The 21,799-nt window shown below is 36.0% G+C and overlaps 1 protein-coding gene across 1 annotated transcript in view; it reads left to right on the forward strand.

Moving 5' to 3' along the window:
* Positions 1 to 542: 542 nt before the first annotated feature.
* Positions 543 to 21,799, forward strand: part of LOC128559970 (hormone-sensitive lipase-like) — a 30,596-nt gene continuing 9,339 nt past the window's right edge. The window contains exons 1-8 of the mRNA XM_053553281.1: positions 543 to 961; positions 6,240 to 6,374; positions 6,785 to 6,923; positions 7,099 to 7,254; positions 8,169 to 8,246; positions 13,349 to 13,534; positions 14,652 to 14,780; positions 21,332 to 21,476. Coding sequence (XP_053409256.1) covers positions 558 to 961; positions 6,240 to 6,374; positions 6,785 to 6,923; positions 7,099 to 7,254; positions 8,169 to 8,246; positions 13,349 to 13,534; positions 14,652 to 14,780; positions 21,332 to 21,476 — 1,372 coding nt within the window. The 5' untranslated portion in view covers positions 543 to 557. The remainder of the gene's footprint in view (positions 962 to 6,239; positions 6,375 to 6,784; positions 6,924 to 7,098; positions 7,255 to 8,168; positions 8,247 to 13,348; positions 13,535 to 14,651; positions 14,781 to 21,331; positions 21,477 to 21,799) is intronic.

Raw genomic sequence — 21,799 nt, forward strand, 5'->3', positions numbered from 1 at the left:
TCAAGCAAGCTTCCTACAAGGCCATGGTTCGACCCTCCCTAGAGTATGCTGCCACTGTGTGGGATCCGTACCAGCACAAGCACATCTCAGCACTTGAACAGGTCCAGCGTAGAGCAGCCCGCTTTGTTTTCAACGATTATTCTACTAAGACCCCAGGATGCGTCTCACAGATGATTAAAGACCACAACTGGGAGTCTCTAGAATAGCGTAGGAAACATAGCAGACTGGTCATGATGTACAAGATACGCAACAACCTTGTAGACATACAGGCTGACGGGATACTCAAGGAAAGCGACTCGCGTACAAGAGGGCAGCACAGGCTATTCCAGGAACGGATCATCGGCCAGGCGCTGGCAAATTCCTTTTTTCCAATGAGAGTTCGAGATTGGATCTCCTCCCAGCCAGCACGATATCTGCGCCCTCTCTGGATGCCTTCAGGTCACTCCTCTCGGGGTAACCTGACACTTCATCGGATATGACACTGTAAATAGTTTTACCATTTTAACTGGGGAGTTTTTAACTTTTGAGACTAAGCACGCCACCACTCATGCCTAGTCATGTTGAGCTTTAAACGTTCTAGAAAGATCCCAGCTCATTATAAGAAAGAAGAAGAAGAAGAAGGTCCGATTTTTCTCCTTTGGGGTAGAATAGTTGCTCTTGTAATGGCGGACAAGGAAACAGAAATTCCGTTTGGACTTTGCAAAAACGACGCGGATTTCTTAAAATACTTTCACACAAGCATAAAAGATCTTAGAGGACTAGTTATAAGTAACATAGAATATTACCAACGTGGAAAATCAAGCATCCATGCTTGCTATTACGCATCATCTTGCATTTTATTGGAGAGAACTCAAGTTTTAGAACCACTTGTGATAGATATCGTTCCAAAACTTCAGAAGTATGATTTTTCGGAAACAGAACAGGCAAACGGATATCGGAGTTTTATAAGTATTGTCAACAGGTAAATGGCACATGGCAAAGCTTCAGGTTGAGGAAATAAGATTGGAAGTGGCTAGGGTTACGGTACCGTAATCCTAGCCTCCGATTCTAGGATTACGGAAGTTCCGTATTCCTAGACAACCCTATGAGAATAGGCTAGGATTACGGAAGTTTTTAAGAGGAATCAAATATATATGTTACGACATGTTAACACATGCATAAATGTTGTTGTAAACTTACTTGTTTCACTTAAAATAGCGATTTTTCATGTCTGCCATGTTATTTCGTGTTATTGATCCGCCATTTTGGGTTAGTAAAATATAGGTGGACAATTATTTATGCGCTGTTGATGAATGATTATGAATGATAAAAGTTAAAATCTTCTTTATGAAAATAGTAATGTTTCAATGTTTCAATTTTTACATAATTGTCCAACAGCATCCAGGCCACATCACGAGGAGGCGCTCAGTTCATGGCCCATTTCTTTTTCTTTTCAATTTCCATAAGAAATAATCATGTTTTTTTAGAAATATTGTTGTAATTTTGTTTTTATTTAGAGTATTTTATTATTTCATAGTCATGATTCTTTCACTTTAAACCGTTCTTCTCTAATTTTCTCTTTTCTCTTTCTCCTTTTAATAGATCTAACACAAAATGGCGGATCGATAGCACGAAATAATACGACAGGCATGAAAAGTCGCTATTTTAAGTGAAATAAGTAAGTTTACAACATCATTTATGCATGTCCTAACATATATTTGATGCCTCTTAAATACTTCCGTAATTCTAGCCTATCCCCATAGGGTTGTCTAGAAATACGGAACTTCCGTAATCCTAGAATCGGAGGCTAGGATTACGGTACCGTAACCCTAGCCACTGCCAATAAGATTATACATTTTTCTATTGACCATATCGACATTTTTACTAAGACCCCTAGACACTTCCATCTTAGTAATATTTTTCTGAAAGATTACTCACTTGCCCAAAAGACGGTCAATCATTAATAAAGAAATATTTTTGAAACAAAAAATACGGACCTGGAAGCAACAGATCTACACGTCAAAATGCTCTTGATCGCCTTTCTAATGGCTCATTGTTACAGGGGAAAAAATCAGAATTACTTTTTTGGCATTTTTTTCTTTCTCAGAATACATTATCACTGTAATAAATTTAAGTGTATATGGCTCATGGCCTACATATATATAATCCACCTATGTGCCAAGGCTGTGAATAAAGACTGTGATGCTGAACCGTTTTTGACAGATTTTTTGAAGATATATAATAACACTGGTTTAGAGTGAGGGTATGACTCTTATTTTTTGTGTGAGGTCACAAATACACTTTTAAGAAGAATTATGTTTTTATGTCTTTTTTGTATAAAAAATATAGGTAGACAAAGCAAAGAAAAAACACCCCAAAATGCACCAGATTGCACCATTTTAAACCTTCAATTTCAAAATTTCCCAGGGGAGGACCCCCGGACCCTCCGCTGGCTACTTTTCTTTCATCACTGACTACTTTAAACTTTAGGGAGAGCCCTGAGGGGCACGGATCCGTACCTCTAGAATCTGATTCTAGAGGTACGGATCCGTACCTCTAGACAAGCCTGTTAGGGGTTTTCTAGGAGTACGGACCTCCGTTTTTCTAGAGATTAAGGGTCATTTACATTTCAAATTTTGTTGAAAATGATATAACAAATAACACTTCGTCAGAATTCACCTTAAACTTGGATCTGGATGGTTTACAGAACATCAATCATCCGATTTGTTACATTTTCTTTCGGAACGTAAATAACCGAGGATCACCAAATAAATCACGAGGATTCGAACTGGCAGGAAAAAAAGATATAAAGATTAAACAAAGTAATGATAGATATGTTGAGAAATAACTATTTTTAATTGATAATTAACCCTAAGTTTATTTTTGTTTTTCACACATTCGGTAACCGTTGCGAGATACAAGGGAAGTTTTCACAAACAATTTCTCTTGCTTATTACACAATCATTTCCGTGCCGACTGTCATTGTTATATAACAAAATAAATAGGTACATATTACTGAATACAGTCTGACTCGGACCATGGCTGATTCGGACCAAATTTACTTGGCTTATTCGGCCCAAATTGTCTAAGTTTTCCTGACACTGATGTCATGAGTAAACATACATGCCATATCTCCCGCCGGGAGGCTTTTTCTCCCGTATTTTCAGTATATCTCCCGGTCTCCCGCCAGGACATGAAAACCTCCCGTAAAAAAATAAATTCAGAAAAAAAGTCCTCTGTCGAAAAATCGTATCTCGGACCCAATGTAGACCTTTAGAAAATACTTGAAATTCAATATTGAGTAGCCCGGAAATTAATACACTTCAAACATAATTTTCATATTTGTCTATAATCCCTAGCTTGTTTATCGAGAGATACACGCCTGAGGCATTAATTATCTTACCACCTACTGTCACCATCTGCAAACAATTAACCATTTAATCTTACCCGTAGGCAATTGTAAACATGCGAGATTTTAGACTGATTCAATAACATCAAAGCCACTGATCCGTAATTTTTCAAAACAATATGTAAACCAGTCTTAAAATTACGTCATTTTACCGCCACCTGCCAAAGTGTACTTTCGTTTTCGCTGACCTTAATATTTATCGGGAAACACTCTTCCCGTATTTATCGAGCCATCAGAGGATGAGACAGGTTAGTGCTAACACCGAGTTTATGTTTCTCAGTTTAAATTCTTGCACAACATGCAAAAAATCGACAACAACGTAACAAAATTGGCGAGTTAATGTCACACTACACAGAATTTCGAACAAACACGAATTCGGATAAGTGAATTTTATGAAATAAATTGCAATTCATATTGCCCGAATAATTGACTGCCATTCCTTTGTGATATTGTAATAATTAACAGGAGAACAATTCCCAGGTTAAATACATGTAAAGAAATGACTGCCCTTAAAAGACTGTTTTGACATGATATCTCGGCAATCTTTTGAGTATTGTATGCTTAAACATGTCAAAAAGATCACTCTCCCCAGATGCAGAAGCATCAACACATAAAGCAAAAACAAAGTTCCTGGTTCAATTTTTCATGGAATTCTGAATTTCCTTGGATTAAGTTAAGTGCTATAAGTAATAATCATGCATTCTGTACACAAGTGTTGGCTCCACTTAACAATTCAATATAAAAAAGACTTGATGATTTTTTCATCAAAATGGCTGTTTAGCGTGTAAAAAGTAAGCGGATAAAAGTCTCCCTTATTTTTACCCAAATCTCCCTTAATAAAAGCCCTGCTGAGGCAAAACTCCCTTATTGACCGTCTGAAAATATGGCATGTATGAGTAAAAATAAAATTTATGAGTATTAAGTTTAATGTCTGATGCAAAGAATAATTAAAGTCCTTATTTAAATGCATAAATGATGCATTTTATTTTGTCAAACCTTCTTGCCCGCTTGTACGGTGTATATTTTATGTCCTTTCTTCAAGTTAAACCTCAATATAAGCTATAATCAACATTATTTTCTGAAAATTGCTGAACCATCCTAAATTCATGGTCATTATTGATTGTTAATTTAAAGTTTGAGGTCTGAATCAGCCAAAATATATGGTCATTATCTACTTTTATTCAAAGTATGTGGTCCGAATCAGCCAAAAAATTTGGTCCGAATCAGCCATGGTCCGAATCAGCCACGGTCCGAATCAGCCTGTTTCCATATTACTATGCCTATTTTATTTTATTATTTTTCTAATTTTTGCTTAATTTCTAAGGGAATTCAGTTAAGGGACAGATTCATTCATTAATCTAGCTGTTATCAGCAATTTCTTTGACAACAAACTAATCGGCACGGAACAGTGTATTCATTTGGAGTTCCTCGGTCATTTAGGTTTTGAAAGAGAAAGTAAACAATCCGGTGAACGCTGGTACCTGTAAACAAATTAGATGCAAGTTTTAAGTGAATACTGGTTAAGTCTTACTTGTTATTTCATTTTCAACGAAATTTGAGATATAAATAACCCCAGATCTCTAGAAAAAGGAGGTCCGTACCCCTAGAAAATCCCTTACAGGCTTGTCTAGAGGTACGGATCCGTACCTCTAGAATCTGATTCTAGAGGTACGGATCCGTACCCCTAAACACTTCCTACTAAGATAGATAGATTTATTTGTGTAAATATATACATCATAATCATTTTGACACAGTATCACACAATTCAATAATACAGTTTAGATATCACAGACAATTTGGTGACTAGTGCACTATTATGACATGTATAAAACACAGGAAAAACCTGTAAAAGCCTTACAGCTAATTTCCAACAGGGTCCAATACAATACCATAATCCTAGCCACTGCCTTTTAAAAACCTATACCATACAGTTTAAATACTAAGACCTGATTTATATGACCCCTTGGAGAATAAATTAACAGTATTAAAGAAATTGTTTAATGTACGTGTACTTACATTGCACATGCTAATTGTTGAAAATTATGTCACCCCCATCTGTTTTTGCCCAGTCCAGTTGTCAGTCACACTTCATTTCCAATCAATAACTGGAGAACCATTTGACCTAGAACCTTCAAACTTAATAATAGGGTGGCAGGGCTTTTGAGGTAGACATTCCCTATTGTTTTTGAGGTCACACCATCAAAGGTCAAGATAAATAACTTGAGAACCACTTGACCCAGAATGTTCAAACTCCATAGGATGATCAGACATGCAGAGTAGGTGACCCGTATTGATTTTGGGGTCACTCTAATCTCTTCACACCTTTGTTATTAACACAATTGGATTGGTATAATACTATAAAGGATTTATATACTATAAAGGATTTATAGAAATAATCTAAGGGGTATAACTTACCTGAAGGATAATTTATTGGTCTTAATCATATTTCCCGGGAATTACCAGTATTTCCCGGGAATTCCCTGTATTACGGTATAATTACCTGTCGTTCCAGGAAATACGAGTATTTCCCGCTTTAATGCCAACTCTACATTTCCATTGCACATGTGTAACAATTAAAAAGAAACAATTAAAGAGATCAAGCCCGAGAGGCAGGTGATGTAATTTATACAAGGTTTAATAGCCTTAGAGTACATATAAAAATTAAAAAGCTGAGAACCGGACTGCCCCTTGTATCTACTTGTATGCTCCTTCCAGTAGATGACTATTATTGGTGCTGGGCAATAGTTCTGTTAGATGTGTTGAAAGAAATTTTGAAGAAAAAAAAATGAATGAAAATAAAAGTAAGGTATTGATTGAATTTTTCTACTAATTACTTCTCACTTGTTTGCAGATGCTGTGGACATTTGCTTCAGTTATGTCGTCATATCAACGTGAACAAGAGCAGCTTACTGTTCAGGTCATCACATTACCTCAAAGAGCTGGAAAGCTATGTCGAAGTTCTTGGCCAGTTAATGGCATGTCTTGGGTATATCACATCTTTTCTGATAGTTGGTCTTGATTGGTCAGATGACCTATTTTTCATAGTATTACTTTACAGTAATTTGAAAGTTACAATTTGAAATCATCAATTTGTGCAGAGGACTAATTTTCATGGATTAGCCAATCCTTTGAATTAAATCATAATAAACGAATAGAATTCTAATTCATTTTCTGTACTAAAATTTGTATCTCACAAAAGAGCTATTGCGGTCAAAACATCGAAATTAAGTGCCCTTGAAACGAAAGATTTTAAAGTATAAGTGTTGATAGCGGACAGCTTTTTGTTTTTCATTTTCAGAATATTAGTAATGATTACAAAATAATTCTTCATGAACTATTTGTCAGTCTACAAGACTTGGGTAAGATAGAGCCAAAAGTAGAATGATTTTGTTGCAGTTACCTTCAGAAACTGATGACATATAGTAAAGATGGAGACTTGTTTCTGGAGAATGACGAGTCTGTAGGTGATGACTTACTTATGGAAGTAGAGATGCTCAATACAGATTGCTTCTATGGGAGATGTTTGGGTTTTCAGGTAAACTTTATCCTCTGGTTTCTCTAAGTCTTCAATTTCCTCATATCGAATATAGAGTTGAGAATTTTTCGTAACATCCTGTATGTTTTTGCATTTTAGTTAATTTTCTTACTGTTAGAATTGAAAATACTTGTGCACTGCACTTACTGTACAAATGTTCAATATTACGTTTCAGTTCAGTGAATCAATGCAGAAAGTGTTGCAAATGGTTGTGATCGCCATGGCAACATTTAGTGAATGTTATGAGGAAACTTCCCAAGTGATACAGATTGCCTCATCTTTATTCAACAGTGGCAAATATTTTGCTGATTATGATCTGAGAGCAAAACAGGTTAGGCTTTGTTTCATTTCTAATATATATCATTTTTATATCACCATTAAATAAAATCTCATGTTTATATTTACAAATTGATGACATATTTTTAGGATTTTTGATTGTTGCATACTGCACAAGTGTTTTCGCTGGTGCTGGCAGTTTTCATTTCATGTGTTGAGGTTTATGATATTACATTTAAGTAGGTACTCAGCAGAATGTTGTTACAGTGGCATCAACAACCACCATCAAGCCTGATACTTGTATCTGCACCTATAACCAGTGAATCATGCATACATGTGGTCCTCCGTGGCCGTGGTTAACATCACTTGCCCCTTACCGATGTAGGTTTGAGTCTCACTCGGGGCATTGAATTCTTCATGTGAGGAAACCGTCCAGCTGACTTAGGGAAGGTTGGTGGTTCTACCCAGGTGCCTGCTTGTAATGGAATAATACATGGAGGGGCAAAAAATGGAAAGTTGTCATATGACCCATAGTTGTGTCAGTGTGACATTTATAAAACCCAACAAAAAACAAATCATGCATATATGTGTCTTGATGCCCCTTTTAGATTTTTTTCTATTTCTCTGTGAGTAACTGACAGACTTTCTACACAATGTAGATTGAGAAAATATTTGAATTACATGTTTCATTACTCCAGCATCAGATAGGCACTGAGTTCAGATTTGAAATTGACCAATGAATTATGATGATGAAGTTGAAAGCTAAGACTGGTCTTTAAGATCCCTCTTTCAGTGGCCGCTGTATTCAGATGAGACACTTAAAACTGGCAGAACAGTTTTGAAAATGAGATTTTTTTTACCAGTTTGGCCTAATTGGCATTAACTTGCTCAGAACATCTGCTGAGGGGAACCATTAAACCTGCTTCATGTGCAGAAATAGATTTTTATCTACATCCTTTGATATTGCAGGTTGTTGATATAACAAGAACTGCAGATATAAAGTTTTGCAAGCAATTTTGGTCAATAACAGATTCACCTTTACTACATGTAAGTTCAATACCGTAGATACCCATGTATAATGCGCAGTTTCTTGACCCCCGGGACCACCCCCGAATCGTGGGTGCGCATAATACACAGGTATAGACAATTTTCCAACTTCAAAACAAGTTTGTTACCGATGTTCGCCATTTTGGTAAAGGGAAACTACTCCCCGCGCTTACTGTCTCTGCTAAAATCTAAGATTGCCGTTACGTTCCGTAAAAGATCGAATTGTTTATTTTTCTTTCAAACAAAATTAATTTCATATAAATTTAAAAGTATTTTGACAAAAGAAATGTTTACAAATCACAAAAATTATGATACTAATTAAAGATCGAGAATTATCTTTAGTCGAGATCAAACTGTGAACAACATAATTGACACGGGGTGACACGTTAATTGCCGGTAATTACTGGCTTTATGATCGTGACAAAAAGACTATCACACCTTTTGTTATCAGTTTGAATTGAGAAGCTCATGTCATTTTGAAAGATACCATTCCGAAATATTGAATCAGCTGCTATTTATTTATTCAAAATAGTGAATTAAAAAAGCTAAAACAACAAATATAACAATAATTTACTGGTTTTATTTTCGAGAAACAAAAATCGATTGTACCGTGAGACCGATGCTGCTCTCCGCCGCGGAGATAAAATTTATTACCGGTGTCGATGTAAACTCTACTTTCGTTTTCCATCAACCTCAAAATTGACCAAAATTTTTTATTATTTTTTTTAGCTCACCTGTCACAAAGTGACATGTGAGCTTTTGTGATCGCGCGGTGTCCGTCGTCCATCCGTCCGTAAACTTTTGCTTGTGACCACTCTAGAGGTCACATTTTTCATGGGATCTTTATGAAAGTTGGTCAGAATGTTCACCTTGATGATATCTAGGTCAAGTTCGAAACTGGGTCATGTGGGGTCAAAAACTAGGTCAGTAGGTCTAAAAATAGAAAAACCTTGTGACCTCTCTAGAGGCCATAATTTTCAATGGATCTTCATGAATATTGGTCAGAATGTTCATCTTGATGATATCTAGGTCAAGTTCAAAACTGGGTCACGTGCCGTCAAAAACTAGGTCAGTAGGTCTAAAAATAGAAAAACCTTGTGACCTGTCTAGAGGCCATATATTTCACAAGATCTTCATGAAAGTTGGTCAGAACGTTTATCTTGATGATATCTAGGTCAAGTTCGAAACTGGGTCACGTGCCGTCAAAAACTAGGTCAGTAGGTCAAATAATAGAAAAACCTTGTGACCTCTCTAAAGGCCATATTTTTTATGGGATCTGTATGAAAGTTTGTCTGAATGTTCACCTTGATGATATCTAGGTCAAGTTCGAAACTGGGTAACGTGCGGTCAAAAACTAGGTCAGTAGGTCTAAAAATAGAAAAACCTTGTGACCTTTCTAGAGGCCATATATTTCACAAGATCTTCATGAAAATTGGTCAAATCGTTCACCTTGATGATATCTAGGTCAAGTTCGAAACTGGGTCACGTGCCGTCAAAAACTAGGTCAGTAGGTCAAATAATAGAAAAACCTTGTGACCTCTCTAAAGGCCACATTTTTCATGGGATCTGTATGAAAGTTGGTCTGAATTTTCATCTTGATGATATCTAGGTCAAGTTTGAAAGTGGGTCACGTGCCATCAAAAACTAGGTCAGTAGATCAGATAATATAAAATCCTTGTGACCTCTCTAAAGGCCATATTTTTCAATGGATCTTCATGAAAGTTGGTCTGAATGTTCATCTTGATGATATCTAGGTCAAGTTCGAAACAGGGTCATGTGCGGTCAAAAACTAGGTCAGTAGGTCTAAAAATAGAAAAACCTTGTGACCTCTCTAGAGGCCATACTTGTGAATGGATCTCCATAAAAATTGGTCGGAATGTTCATCTTGATGATATCTAGGTCAAATTCGAAAGTGGGTCACGTGCCATCAAAAAGTAGGTCAGTAGGTCAAATAATGAAAAAACGTTGTGACCTCTCTAGAGGCCATATTTTTCATGGGATCTGTATGAAAGTTGGTCTGAATGTTTATCTTGATGATATCTAGGTCAAGTTTGAAACTGGGTCAACTGCGATCAAAAACTAGGTCAGTAGGTCTTGAAATAGAAAAACCTTGTGACCTCTCTAGAGGCCATACCCTTGAATGGATCTTCATGAAAATTGGTCAGAATGTTCATCTTGATGATATCTAGGTCAGGTTTGAAACTGGGTCACGTGCCTTAAAAAACTAGGTCAATAGGTCAAATAATAGAAAAACCTTGTGACCTCTCTAGAGACCATATTTTTCAATGGATCTTCATGAAAATTGGTCAGAATTTTTATCTTGATAATATCTAGGTCAAGTTCAAAACTGGGTCACATGAGCTCAAAAACTAGGTCACTATGTCAAATAATAGAAAAAATGACGTCATACTCAAAACTGGATCATGTGGGAAGAGGTGAGCGATTCAGGACCATCATGGTCCTCTTGTTTTTTTTTCCAGGATTTTGGACTAAGATCGGGGGTGCGCATTATACACGGGTGCGCATTATACATGGGTATCTACAGTAGTCATGTTCATTTAGCCATTTATAAATTGCAGTATTTAACCTTTAGCCTGCTGGCAGCAAGTAATTCTGCCTTTGTGGCTAGTGCAGACCAAGATCAACCTGCATGTCCATGCAGGCTGAAACGTCCATGCAGCCTGATTTTGGTCTGCACTTGTCGCTATTCAGTCAGTAAATTTTCAGTGAACACCTCTTTGAATAATAAATGGTATTGCCCAGATTGAATGATGGACCAGTCCATTGTAGAAATACAGCAGGCTAAAGTTAAAGTTGCATGGTCTTACTATTTTATGTTAAAATAACTGTAGTTTAGCTATGACATGTACTTGAAATCGTGAAATCGTTAGGTTTTGTTGATATGTAATTTTATGGTTTTATACAAAATGAGCATTTCATAAGATAGGATTTTTTTTGGATTTCAACTTTTGAAGATAAAATTAAAGGGAACTTTTTTTCTTTGTTATCCCCCGACGAAAGTCGGAAGGATATAGTTTTGGCGTTGTCCGTCTTTCCATCCGTCCGTCCATCCTTCCGTCCGTCTGGAGCCATATCTAGGAAATGGTTGGGAATATTTATTTAAAACTTCATATACATGTTCCCACTCTGAGTTCTTGCGGCCCGTGAAGTTTCAGTCAGATTGCCCAAGTAACACCAGAGTTATGGCCCTTAGAAGTTTCTAGTGTAAACTATATAGGGTACTATAAATATGGCAATTTCTGCATCATAACTTTTGATACATTTGACCTAGAACTATGAAACTTACGCAGAATATAGATCACCATAATGTGGTTGTGTACACACAAATTTCTTCGGATTTATTTGTAAAATTAAGTTATTGCCCTTTAATTGTATAAAAATACACATATTTGTATATAACAAACTTACCATTTGGTAGAATTTCATTAAATTTCTTTCATTCTTTTTATGAACATTTATTGTAAACATATGAAGTTGTGTACCCACACCTGGTCACCCCCTTACCTTGATCACATCCCTCCCCCTCCTGATCCCCTTAACCCCCCCCCCCCCCAAAAAAAAAAAAAAAAAAAATAAAAAAAATTCATTCCTTATTTTAGATTTTTTTCAAACAAACTTCATATACATGTTCACCACTATGAGGTTATAGGGCCCATCAAGTTTCAGACAGATTTCCCAAGTAACACCATAGTTATGGCCCTTAGAAGTTTCTAGTGTTAACTATATAGGGTACTATAGATCAATAGATATGGCAATTTCTGCATCATAAATTTTGATATATTTGACCTTGAACTATGAAACTTTAACAGAATTTAGAGCACTATAATGTGATTGTGCACACACAATTTCATACAGATTTCTTTTGTAACTTCAGAGTTATTGCCCTTTATTTGTGTAAAGATCCACATATTTGTACATAAACTTACCATTTGGCAGAATTTCATTAAATTTCTTTCATTCTTTTCTGTGAACATTTATTATAAACATGTGAAGTTGCGCACCCACACCTGGTCACCCATTTGCCTTGGTCACACCCCCTCCCCCTCCCAACCCCCCCCCCCACCCCCAAAAAAAATTCATTTCTTATTTTAGACTTTTTTCAAACCTTCCATGATTATTTATCAGCATGCAAGTTGTACCATTCCCCCACCTCACTCCTCCACCCAATCATGCCCACCACTGATCATGCATCATCTGTCCCCCCCCCCACACACACACACACACACCACACACACTACCACCAACTTCACCCTTTTACCCCTTTTTTATTTTTCATCAATATTTATAATCAACATGTGAAATTTTGTTTCCTCTCCGGCACCCCCATCCCCTAAAAATAAATATATACATATATCTATATATATATATACATATATATATATATATATATATATATATATATATATATATATATATATATATATTTCCATTCCTTTTTTTTTTTTTTAAATGTTCAAACCTTCAACATGTTAAGTTGTGACTGCGTAAACCTTGCCCTCAGCCAATTGTTCAAGATATCTTACCTGTGTTCTCTTAAGGACATATGTTCTTTTAAGTTCAAATGTACATGTTAAACAGCAACACCTGGTGCCAAACCACTCAGAGACAATATTTCGTTCCAGTTAAACTTCAAGCTCACATTATAATTAACTGCATTTAATTTTAAAAGCTAAGCTTATTACAGTAAGCATATCCCATTCAAAATAAATTCTTTAGTCAGGATCAAAGTATCATACATTTATTATGTACTCTTTGATTAAACATTTGTTTTCTGTTAAATTGATTCTGACTATTGAAATTATTTGCTTCTTATTAACATCCTTAACTTTTTGCCGGATATATTTTTTTGCCATTCCTCACCGCAAACCCTTTCGGCGGGGGATACCAATTCATCGAATTTGCTTGTTTATTTTATTTCATGGGTTGATCCAACTGCAAAGTCCATGAACATCTATGATTTCACAGTACCAACCTTTTTTATGAAATTTTTCATGCTATCGTATCTTTTACCAGATTGCTTTAGCATGGATGTGAACTAGTAGCAGCAATAATGTAAATTGTTCCCATTTTGTTTGTTTCAGCAACTTAGATCTTTCACGTTTCCTCATGTAGAGGTGAGTGAGGTTCTCTCCCTTGAACCAGAAAATTTTGAGCTACCAGCAGTTGAAGGGGAAGATGACACAGTGACTATAACTCCGCCCTGTGCCCACACTGGCCCCGCCCCTGTAAAGGTCAGGCTAATCTCCCATGCTGTCAGAGAAGGAATGGTAAACAACAAAAATATTTTTATATGCTTAAAGATTTACTATCTAGTTCCTACACAGAAAGCGCAGAAAAGTGAAGTCAATTGTCCGGACTCAGTTACATAATGTTTCAATAGCTAATAATAATATGGAATTATTTAAAAGATATAAGATACAGAATGTTGAAAGCATAGTTTATGGAGCATAATCTATACAAAGTTTTACATGTAACTGATGATTAGCATTTAGTTGTTATTTATGTAAATGATGGTAGTAAATCTGTAAGTTTGCAGAATATTGACATAGAAATGATTTACAGTTTGGACTTCATGATTGAAATGTTGACTTACAATTAGGTGTCTTAAATTATAGTGTTTACTAGACTAAGTGTGATGTTCAGTTTTACAAAGCAAACTAGTGAAATCATGAATTTATTGAAAATTATTATTCAGGTTTTTCTTGAAGTGATCCATTTATTGAAACGATATAAATTTTAAGGTCACTTAACAGAGTTTACTGTATTGATGAAAACAAGAAATCTGAAATAAAACTACTTAAGAAAATGAAAAAGGTTATGTAGCTTGAAAAAAGCAGACGAATACTTTGATGATAATCAGGCAGTTAATTTATTTTGGATTTACATAGCTCATACAGAAAAACTGTTGTAAGCTTCCAAACTTGCATGGTTGGTGGTTTAAGCTTTGGAATTGCCCCTCAATGATATGGGCTCAAATCATCACTTTGCAAAATTCTTTGCTGGCTAATTGAAGGTCATTTGTTCTACCCAGGTGTCTGCACATACTGGAAACAATACCAAAAGGGGCTTCTTGCGTCCTCCTCTGCCATAAAGCAGGGCAAAGTTGCTATATTACCTAAATAATATCTGCTTGACATTTAACCCAGCAGAAAAAAAACTTTGAAGAGTCACCTATCTTCACTATTGACAAAGAATGTAAAAAGTTTCATTATGTGTGGAATTTATACTTTATTGGAAATATAATAAATTATGTTTAAGTATCTGTCAGGAATTTCATAAATATGACAAAATAGTTCCATGGTAAAGAATTTCAATATAATATGAATAACAGACAAGCAGGTCAATTATAAATGTAATTTTGCTTCTGAAACCTCTCATTTACAGCAAGTGACGAGAAAAATGTTCCAGCCAAAAACAGGAAGTGCCAAACCAGCAATATTGCCACCTTCTCCAGGCCTTCTGTTCCATTGTCATGGTGGTGGTTTTGTGGCACAGTCTTCACAGTCCCATGAGGTATTTAAGTTATAATTTGTTGTCCAGTGGAAAATGTTTAAGTAAAAATTCCATGTGTATACATTGATACTTCATACAGTTTTGAGCAGCATCAGTGGTAGACTGCAGTTTTCTTCCCCTTCATAATAGGGGCTGTTTTTAGGCCTCCGCTCAGAAAAGTTCTTTTAAATCATGCAGTTTTCCCCAAAAATTGACTTTACATTAGGTTTTTACTCCCCGTTGCCCAAATACTGTGCTAGTTTTTAGCTCACCTGAGCACGAGGTGCTCAAGGTGGGCTTTTGTGATCGCCCTATGTCCGTCCGTCGTCAACAATTTGACTGTTAACTCTAGAGGTCACAATTTTGGCCTAATCATAATGAAACTTGGTCAGAGTGTTACCCTCAATAAAATCTTGGACGAGTTCGATATTGGGTCATCTTGGGTCAAAAACTAGGTCACCAGGTCAAATCAGAGGAAAAGCTTGTTAACACTAGAGGTCACAATTTTGGCCCAATCTGAATGAAACTTGGTCAGAATGTTACCCTCATTAAAATCTTGGACAAATTCGATATTGGATCATCTGGGGTCAAAAACTAGGTCACCAGGTCAAATCAGAGGAAAAGCTTGTTAACACTGTAGAGGTCACAATTTTGACCCAGTCTGAATGAAACTTGGTCAGAATGTTACCCTCAATAAATTCTTGGAAGAGTTTGATATTGGGTCATCTGGGGTCAAAAACTAGGTCACCAGGTCAAATCAAAGGAAAAGCTAGTTATCACTCTAGAGGTCACAGTTTTTGCCCCAATCTTATTGAAACTTGGTCAGAATGTTACCCTCAATAAAATCTTGGACGAGTTCGATATTGGGTCATCTGGGGTTCAAAATCTAGGTCACCAGGTCAAATCAAAGGAAAAGCTTGTTAACACTGTAGAGGCCACATTTATGATTGTATCTTCATTAAACTTGGTCAGAATGTTAATCTTGATGATCGCAAGGTCCATTTTGAAATTGGGTCATGTATAATTAAAAACTAGGTCACCGGGTCAGATCAAAGGAAAAGATAGTTAACACTCTAGAGGCCACATTTGTGACCATATCTTAATGAAACTTGGTCAGAATATTGATCTTTATGATCTATAGACCAAGTTTAAATCTGGGTCCGGTTGGCTTAAAGACTAGGTCACTAGGTCAATTCGAAGGAAAAGCTTGTTAACACTCTAGAGGCCACATTTATGAATGTATCTTCATGTAACTTTGTCAGAATGTTAATCTTGATGATCTTTAGGTCATGTTCGAATCTGGGTCATGTGGGGTCAAAAACTAGGTCACCGGGTCAAATCAAAAGAAAAGCTAGTTAACACTTTAGAGGCCACATTTATGACCATATCTTAATGAAACTTGGTCAGAATGTTAATCTTGATGATCTTTATGTCAATAGGTCAGGTGAGAGATACAGGGCCTTCATGGCCCTCTTGTTTTCCCCAAATCACAGGCCTGGGCCCCTTCCCCTCCTGTTAAAAAAAAAAACCCTGGACATGTTCAAATCACTTTCGTCTGTGGGTTTAGCATTGCTTGGGTTGGCAGGTGAGAAGGCCATTTTGCTGACTTTTTGAAGATCATCGGTTCCACCCAGCTACCAGTTTGTGTCTGAAATATTGCTCCGGGCACCTGGTATTTTCCTCAGACATTTGAACCTAAACAACGACAATATGATACCGGTATGAACTATATGGATGCATCTTCATACACCAATGAAACAAATAAAATCTTTACATTTTTGCAGTATATGTAAAAAAGTTTGATGGCACACCAAGCATTTTAAATCAGTCATTCTGCACTTATATTTCAGAGAGAGGATTGAGATTTATTAGTTAGTAAAAAAGTTACTAGTGGTAAGAACTAGTACTGCTCAAATATAATCTATAATACTAAGCTTTTACACAAAGCTAAAAGATATAGTGGCCTCCGTGGCTAAGTGGTCACTGACTTAGAATCACTTTACCCTCATTGATGTGTGTTCGAGCCTCACACGGGGCATTGAATACTTCCTGTGAGGAAGCCTTCCAGCTGGCTTACGGAAAGTCGGTGGTTCTACCCAGGTGCCCGCCTGTGATGAAATAATACACAGAGGGGCACCTGGGTTTTTCCTCCACCATCAAAGCTGGAAGTTGCCATAATGATGATAAACCCAGCAAAAAAAAAAAGATATAGCCTAAATACATTAAATCCAACCAATTTATTATTAATTTTTTATAAAGAGGCTAGTTTGATCTTTTTTCATATAGTCTTGAAAAATCAGGAAAAGGTACATAGATGCAAACCATGTTTGAACTTTTTGTTACAAGTGTGAGATATTTTCAGTTTGTTTTATTATGTTTTCACTCTGCTGTTTGATCCACCTTTTCTAGAACAAGGTTTTTCCTCATAATATCTTTAAATACCTATACGGCGAATCCATGGATATGATACACCATTCAATGTGGAGAAAATTGAGAATGGTGTTAGAAACTTTGTACATTTCCAAAATATCTAGATTAGTTTTTATTTTATTGTCAAAAAATGATTTTGATGGGTAATTTTCTGTTGTAAATTTCAGCCATTTTTAGCTCATCTGATTTTTTGAAAAAAAATGATGAGTTATTGTCATCACTTGAGCGGTTGTCGGCGTCGGCGTCGGCGTCGGCGTCGGCGTCGGCGTCTGCGTCGGCGTTGCCTGGTTAAGTTTTATGTTTAGGTCAGCTTTTCTCCTAAACTATCAAAGCTATTGCTTTGAAACTTGGAATACTTGTTCACCATCATAAGCTGACCCTGTATAGCAAGAAACATAACTCCATCTTGCTTTTTGCAAGATTTATGGCCCCTTTTGTACTTAGAAAATATCAGATTTCTTGGTTAAGTTTTATGTTTAGGTCAACTTTTCTCCTAAACTATCAAAGCTATTGCTTTGAAACTTGGAATACTTGTTCACCATCATAAGCAGACCCTGTACATCAAGAAACATAACTCCATCTTGCTTTTTGCAAGATTTATTGCCCCTTTTGGACTTAGAAAATCAGTTTTCTTGGTTAAGTTTTATGTTTAGGTCAGCTTTTATCCTAAACTATCAAAGCTATTGCTTTAAAACTTGCAACACTTGTTCACCATCATAAGTTGACCCTGTATAGCAAGAAACATAACTCTGTCCTGCTTTTTGCAAGATTTATGGCCCCTTTTGGACTTAGAAAATATCAGATTTCTTGGTTAAGTTTTATGTTTAGGTCAAGTTTTTCTCTTAAACTATCAAAGCTATTGCTTTGAAACTTGCAACACTTGTTCACCATCATAAGCTGACCCTGTACAGCAAGCAACATAACTCCATCCTGCTTTTTGCAATAGTTATTGCCCCTTTTGGACTTAGAAAATCATTTTCTTGGTTGAGTATTATGTTTAAGTCAACTTATCTCATAAACTATCAAAGCTATTGCTTTAAAACTTGCAACAGTTTTTCACCATCATAAGTGGACACTGTACAACAAGAAACATAACTCTATCCTGCTTTTTGCAAGAATGATGGCCCTTTTTAGACTTAGAAAATCAAGGGTAGGACAATATTTCTATTACACAAAAAAAATCAGATGAGCGTCAGCACCCGCAAGGCGGTGCTCTTGTTTACACCCGTATTTTATAAAAATACAATTTTTACTTTGTAAATATATGGTAAAACTTTGAGAATATTTTATTTAGCATAAAAGCAACATTTCCATACAAAAATCATAGTAAAATGTCTAAAAAAATCTTATTTCTCAAAACCCGCCCGCTTAGCTCAGTAGGTAAGAGCATTGGTCTACGGATCGTTGGGTTGTGAGTTCGATCCTCGGGTTGGGCGTATGTTCTCCGTGACTATTTGATAAACGGCATTGTGTCTAAAATCATTAGTCCCCCACCTCTGATTCATGTTGGGAAGTTGGCAGTTACTTGCTGATAGAACAGGTTTGTACTGGTACAGAATCCAGGAACACTGGTTAGGTTAACTGCCCGCCGTTACATGACTGAAATACTGTTGAAAAACGGCAAACCCAAAACAAACAAACAAACTTATTTCTCAAAGGAGTGATCTTGCCTGTATTTTACTGTGAGGAAAATACCATTTTTGGCCATGAACTTGACATCTTAAAAAATATCTGATACATTTAAAAAATTCCTACTACCACCCATTATGATAATATATGGTTTGTTTTTCTGGATCTTACAGAATAACACCACAATGTTATAAAAACACTGTTAAGGATTAGGTGGAGCTTTCAGTAAGTTTATTTTGTTAGGCTCTTTGTTTTTGTTTTTGTAGTGTTCTTGCTCACATATTAATTTTTTGTACATGTAGCAAACATATTACGAAAACACCTGTTTTTGAAATAAGTGTAGTAAACTATATGGAGTTTAAAACTTACGTGATAGATTGATATTGTGATGGTAGCAATACTCAAAGTAATACTATAGTTTATTAACTCTTACATGTTCTATTTGTCATGTGTCCAAAAAAACTAGTAAGGATTTACAAGATAGAAATGTAAACATGTACTGGCTAGGAATCAGTAGCTGGACAATTTTTTAAATATTTTTATGGTTCCCATTCCCCTGGAGACGTATTGTTTTTGCCCTGTCTAACCGTCTGTCCATCACACTTCATTTCCGATCAATATGTGGAGAACCATTTGACCCAGAACATTCAAACTTCATAGGGTGGTAGGACTTACAGAGCAGATGACCCTTATTGTTTTTGGGAACACTTGAGCAAAGGTCAAGTCACAGGGTCCTTAACATGGAAAACTCTTTCCTATCAATAACTTGAGAACCACTTGACCAAGAATGTTGAAACTTCATAGGATGATTGGACATACAGAGTAAATGACCCCTATTTTTGTGGGGATCACTCGATCAAAGGTCAAGATCACAGGGGCCAGAACATGGAAAACATTTTCCAGTTCCTCACTTGAGAACCACTAGACCCAGAATGTTGAAACTTGATGGGATGATTGGACATGCTGAAAAGATGATCCCTATTGCAGCCAACCATCAATGTTTCTTTGACTTTCGCTGCTGTCCCCTATTGACTTATTGCCTATTACTACTATGCTATGGGGAGACCTGCACTTTTTAGCTTGACTTTTCGAAGAAAATGTAGAGCTGTTGCACTTGCCTCAGCGTTGGCATCCCCTTTGGTTAAAGGTTTTGATAAAGTTAAATATCTCTGTTACTATCAAAGCTTTTGACTTGAAACTTGAAATAGTTATTCACTATTAAAGTTTGCCAGGAGAAACAATCCACATAACTCTGATTTGAATTTTGACAGGTTTATGCCCCTTTTTAACTTAGAATTTTTTTGTTAAAGTTTTTCATAAAGTCTGATATCTTGGTTGCTATCAAAGCTATTGACTTGAAACTTAAAATAGGTATTTACTATCAAAGGCTTCACCATAAGAAACAATCCCCATAGCTCTGGTTTGAATTTTGACATATTTATTCCCCTTTTACTGGCAAAGTTCTAATTCAGAGTCCAGCACTATGAAAAGTCAAGCGTGCTGTCTTACGGACAGCTCTTGTTTACAAAAGCATCTTCTTGTTTCTTCATAATTTTCTTAGGACAAAATAGGACACAATTGAATCTCACACCATGTAAACTTCAGCTCATAATGCATCCAAAAATATAGCCTGCACCACATATTGATGTGAACTATTGGTTTGGTGGGGGCTCAAAGTGGGTCATTAGAAGTAGAAGTTTCGACAGTATCTAGACAAATTTTTTGACGATGATTTGCTGTTACTCTGATCGAAATCAGTAATTGAAATAATTTTATTCATCTCTTTATCAAAAGGTAATGTTTCCTTCAGAGCAAATTAAAAGTAACGCGTCTGTGAAAAATGGCTATGAAAACAAAAGAAGCCTCTCAATAACTTAAATTTCAACTTACTCAGATTCTTGATAATTTAATAGATACAGAATAAAATCAGCACTGAAATAGACAGCTCTGCATTCTATATCATTAAAACTTAAACTCAAAATAGTGTTGTGAAACAATGCTTTTTTCATGGACATGAAGAAAAAACATCCAGATGATCTGGATAAAATGATTGCATGGATAATCCCTAAAAAAGAGGTTAATACATAGGTCTGAAATCTGGTCCTGTCCAAATATTGGTTCGCAACCAGTACTGTAGGTTGGTGTATTTTACGACACTTTTAATTTTATGATTTGTCAGTCTTATTAGCATTGTTAAAATTTCACATCTTGTAGCTTACATATGTTGAATAGGTTGATAACTGTGTCTGTAGTAGATTCACAATTATGTTTTCATAAAGATTAGCCAAAAGGAAACCATCAGAAATTTTACCCTGTTATAAGTAAGCGAAGAATTATTCTGTGAACACAATATGTATCAGTCAGTATTGGTTTTGTAACATCAGATGTATTTTGTATATGTAAAAAGCAATATATATATTTTTTTATGAGTGTACACATTGACTGAAATACATGATGGAAATCATAAACATACTTGGACATAAACAAGTGTCTTAACCTGTATATCATTTCAGAATTACTTACGTGTATGGGCGAGAAAGTTAGAGATGCCAATCCTGTCGGTAGACTATGCCTTGGCACCTGATCTTCCATTTCCAAGAGGGCTTGAAGAAAGTTTTTATGCGTATGCCTGGGCCTTGAAAAATCCAGAAAAATTAGGTATGTGAATTATCTTTCAAATATTTTGTGTCAGCGTTAGTAATTCATTGTTTGCAATAAGAAGCATTGAGCTGCAACCTGTCCATATTATTTGTACCATCTACCCTATTGTGTGAAAACAAGTGAAGGAGACTATAAGGTTGAACAAGAGTCTGTTAGTTCATCAGATATAATGTCTGGCCGGAAGTTTTGCCATGCAGGTTAATAATATCAAATTGGAATTAATAAACATCATAGCAAGGCAGTGTGCCATGTTCAAGGCCCCTAGCTCAGACGATCACACTTAAAGCCTTAATAAAGGCTTAAGATTTGAAGTGATTTTC

This window comes from Mercenaria mercenaria, chromosome 10 (assembly GCF_021730395.1).
Source record: "Mercenaria mercenaria strain notata chromosome 10, MADL_Memer_1, whole genome shotgun sequence".
In the NCBI taxonomy this organism is placed as follows: Eukaryota; Metazoa; Mollusca; class Bivalvia; order Venerida; family Veneridae; genus Mercenaria; species Mercenaria mercenaria.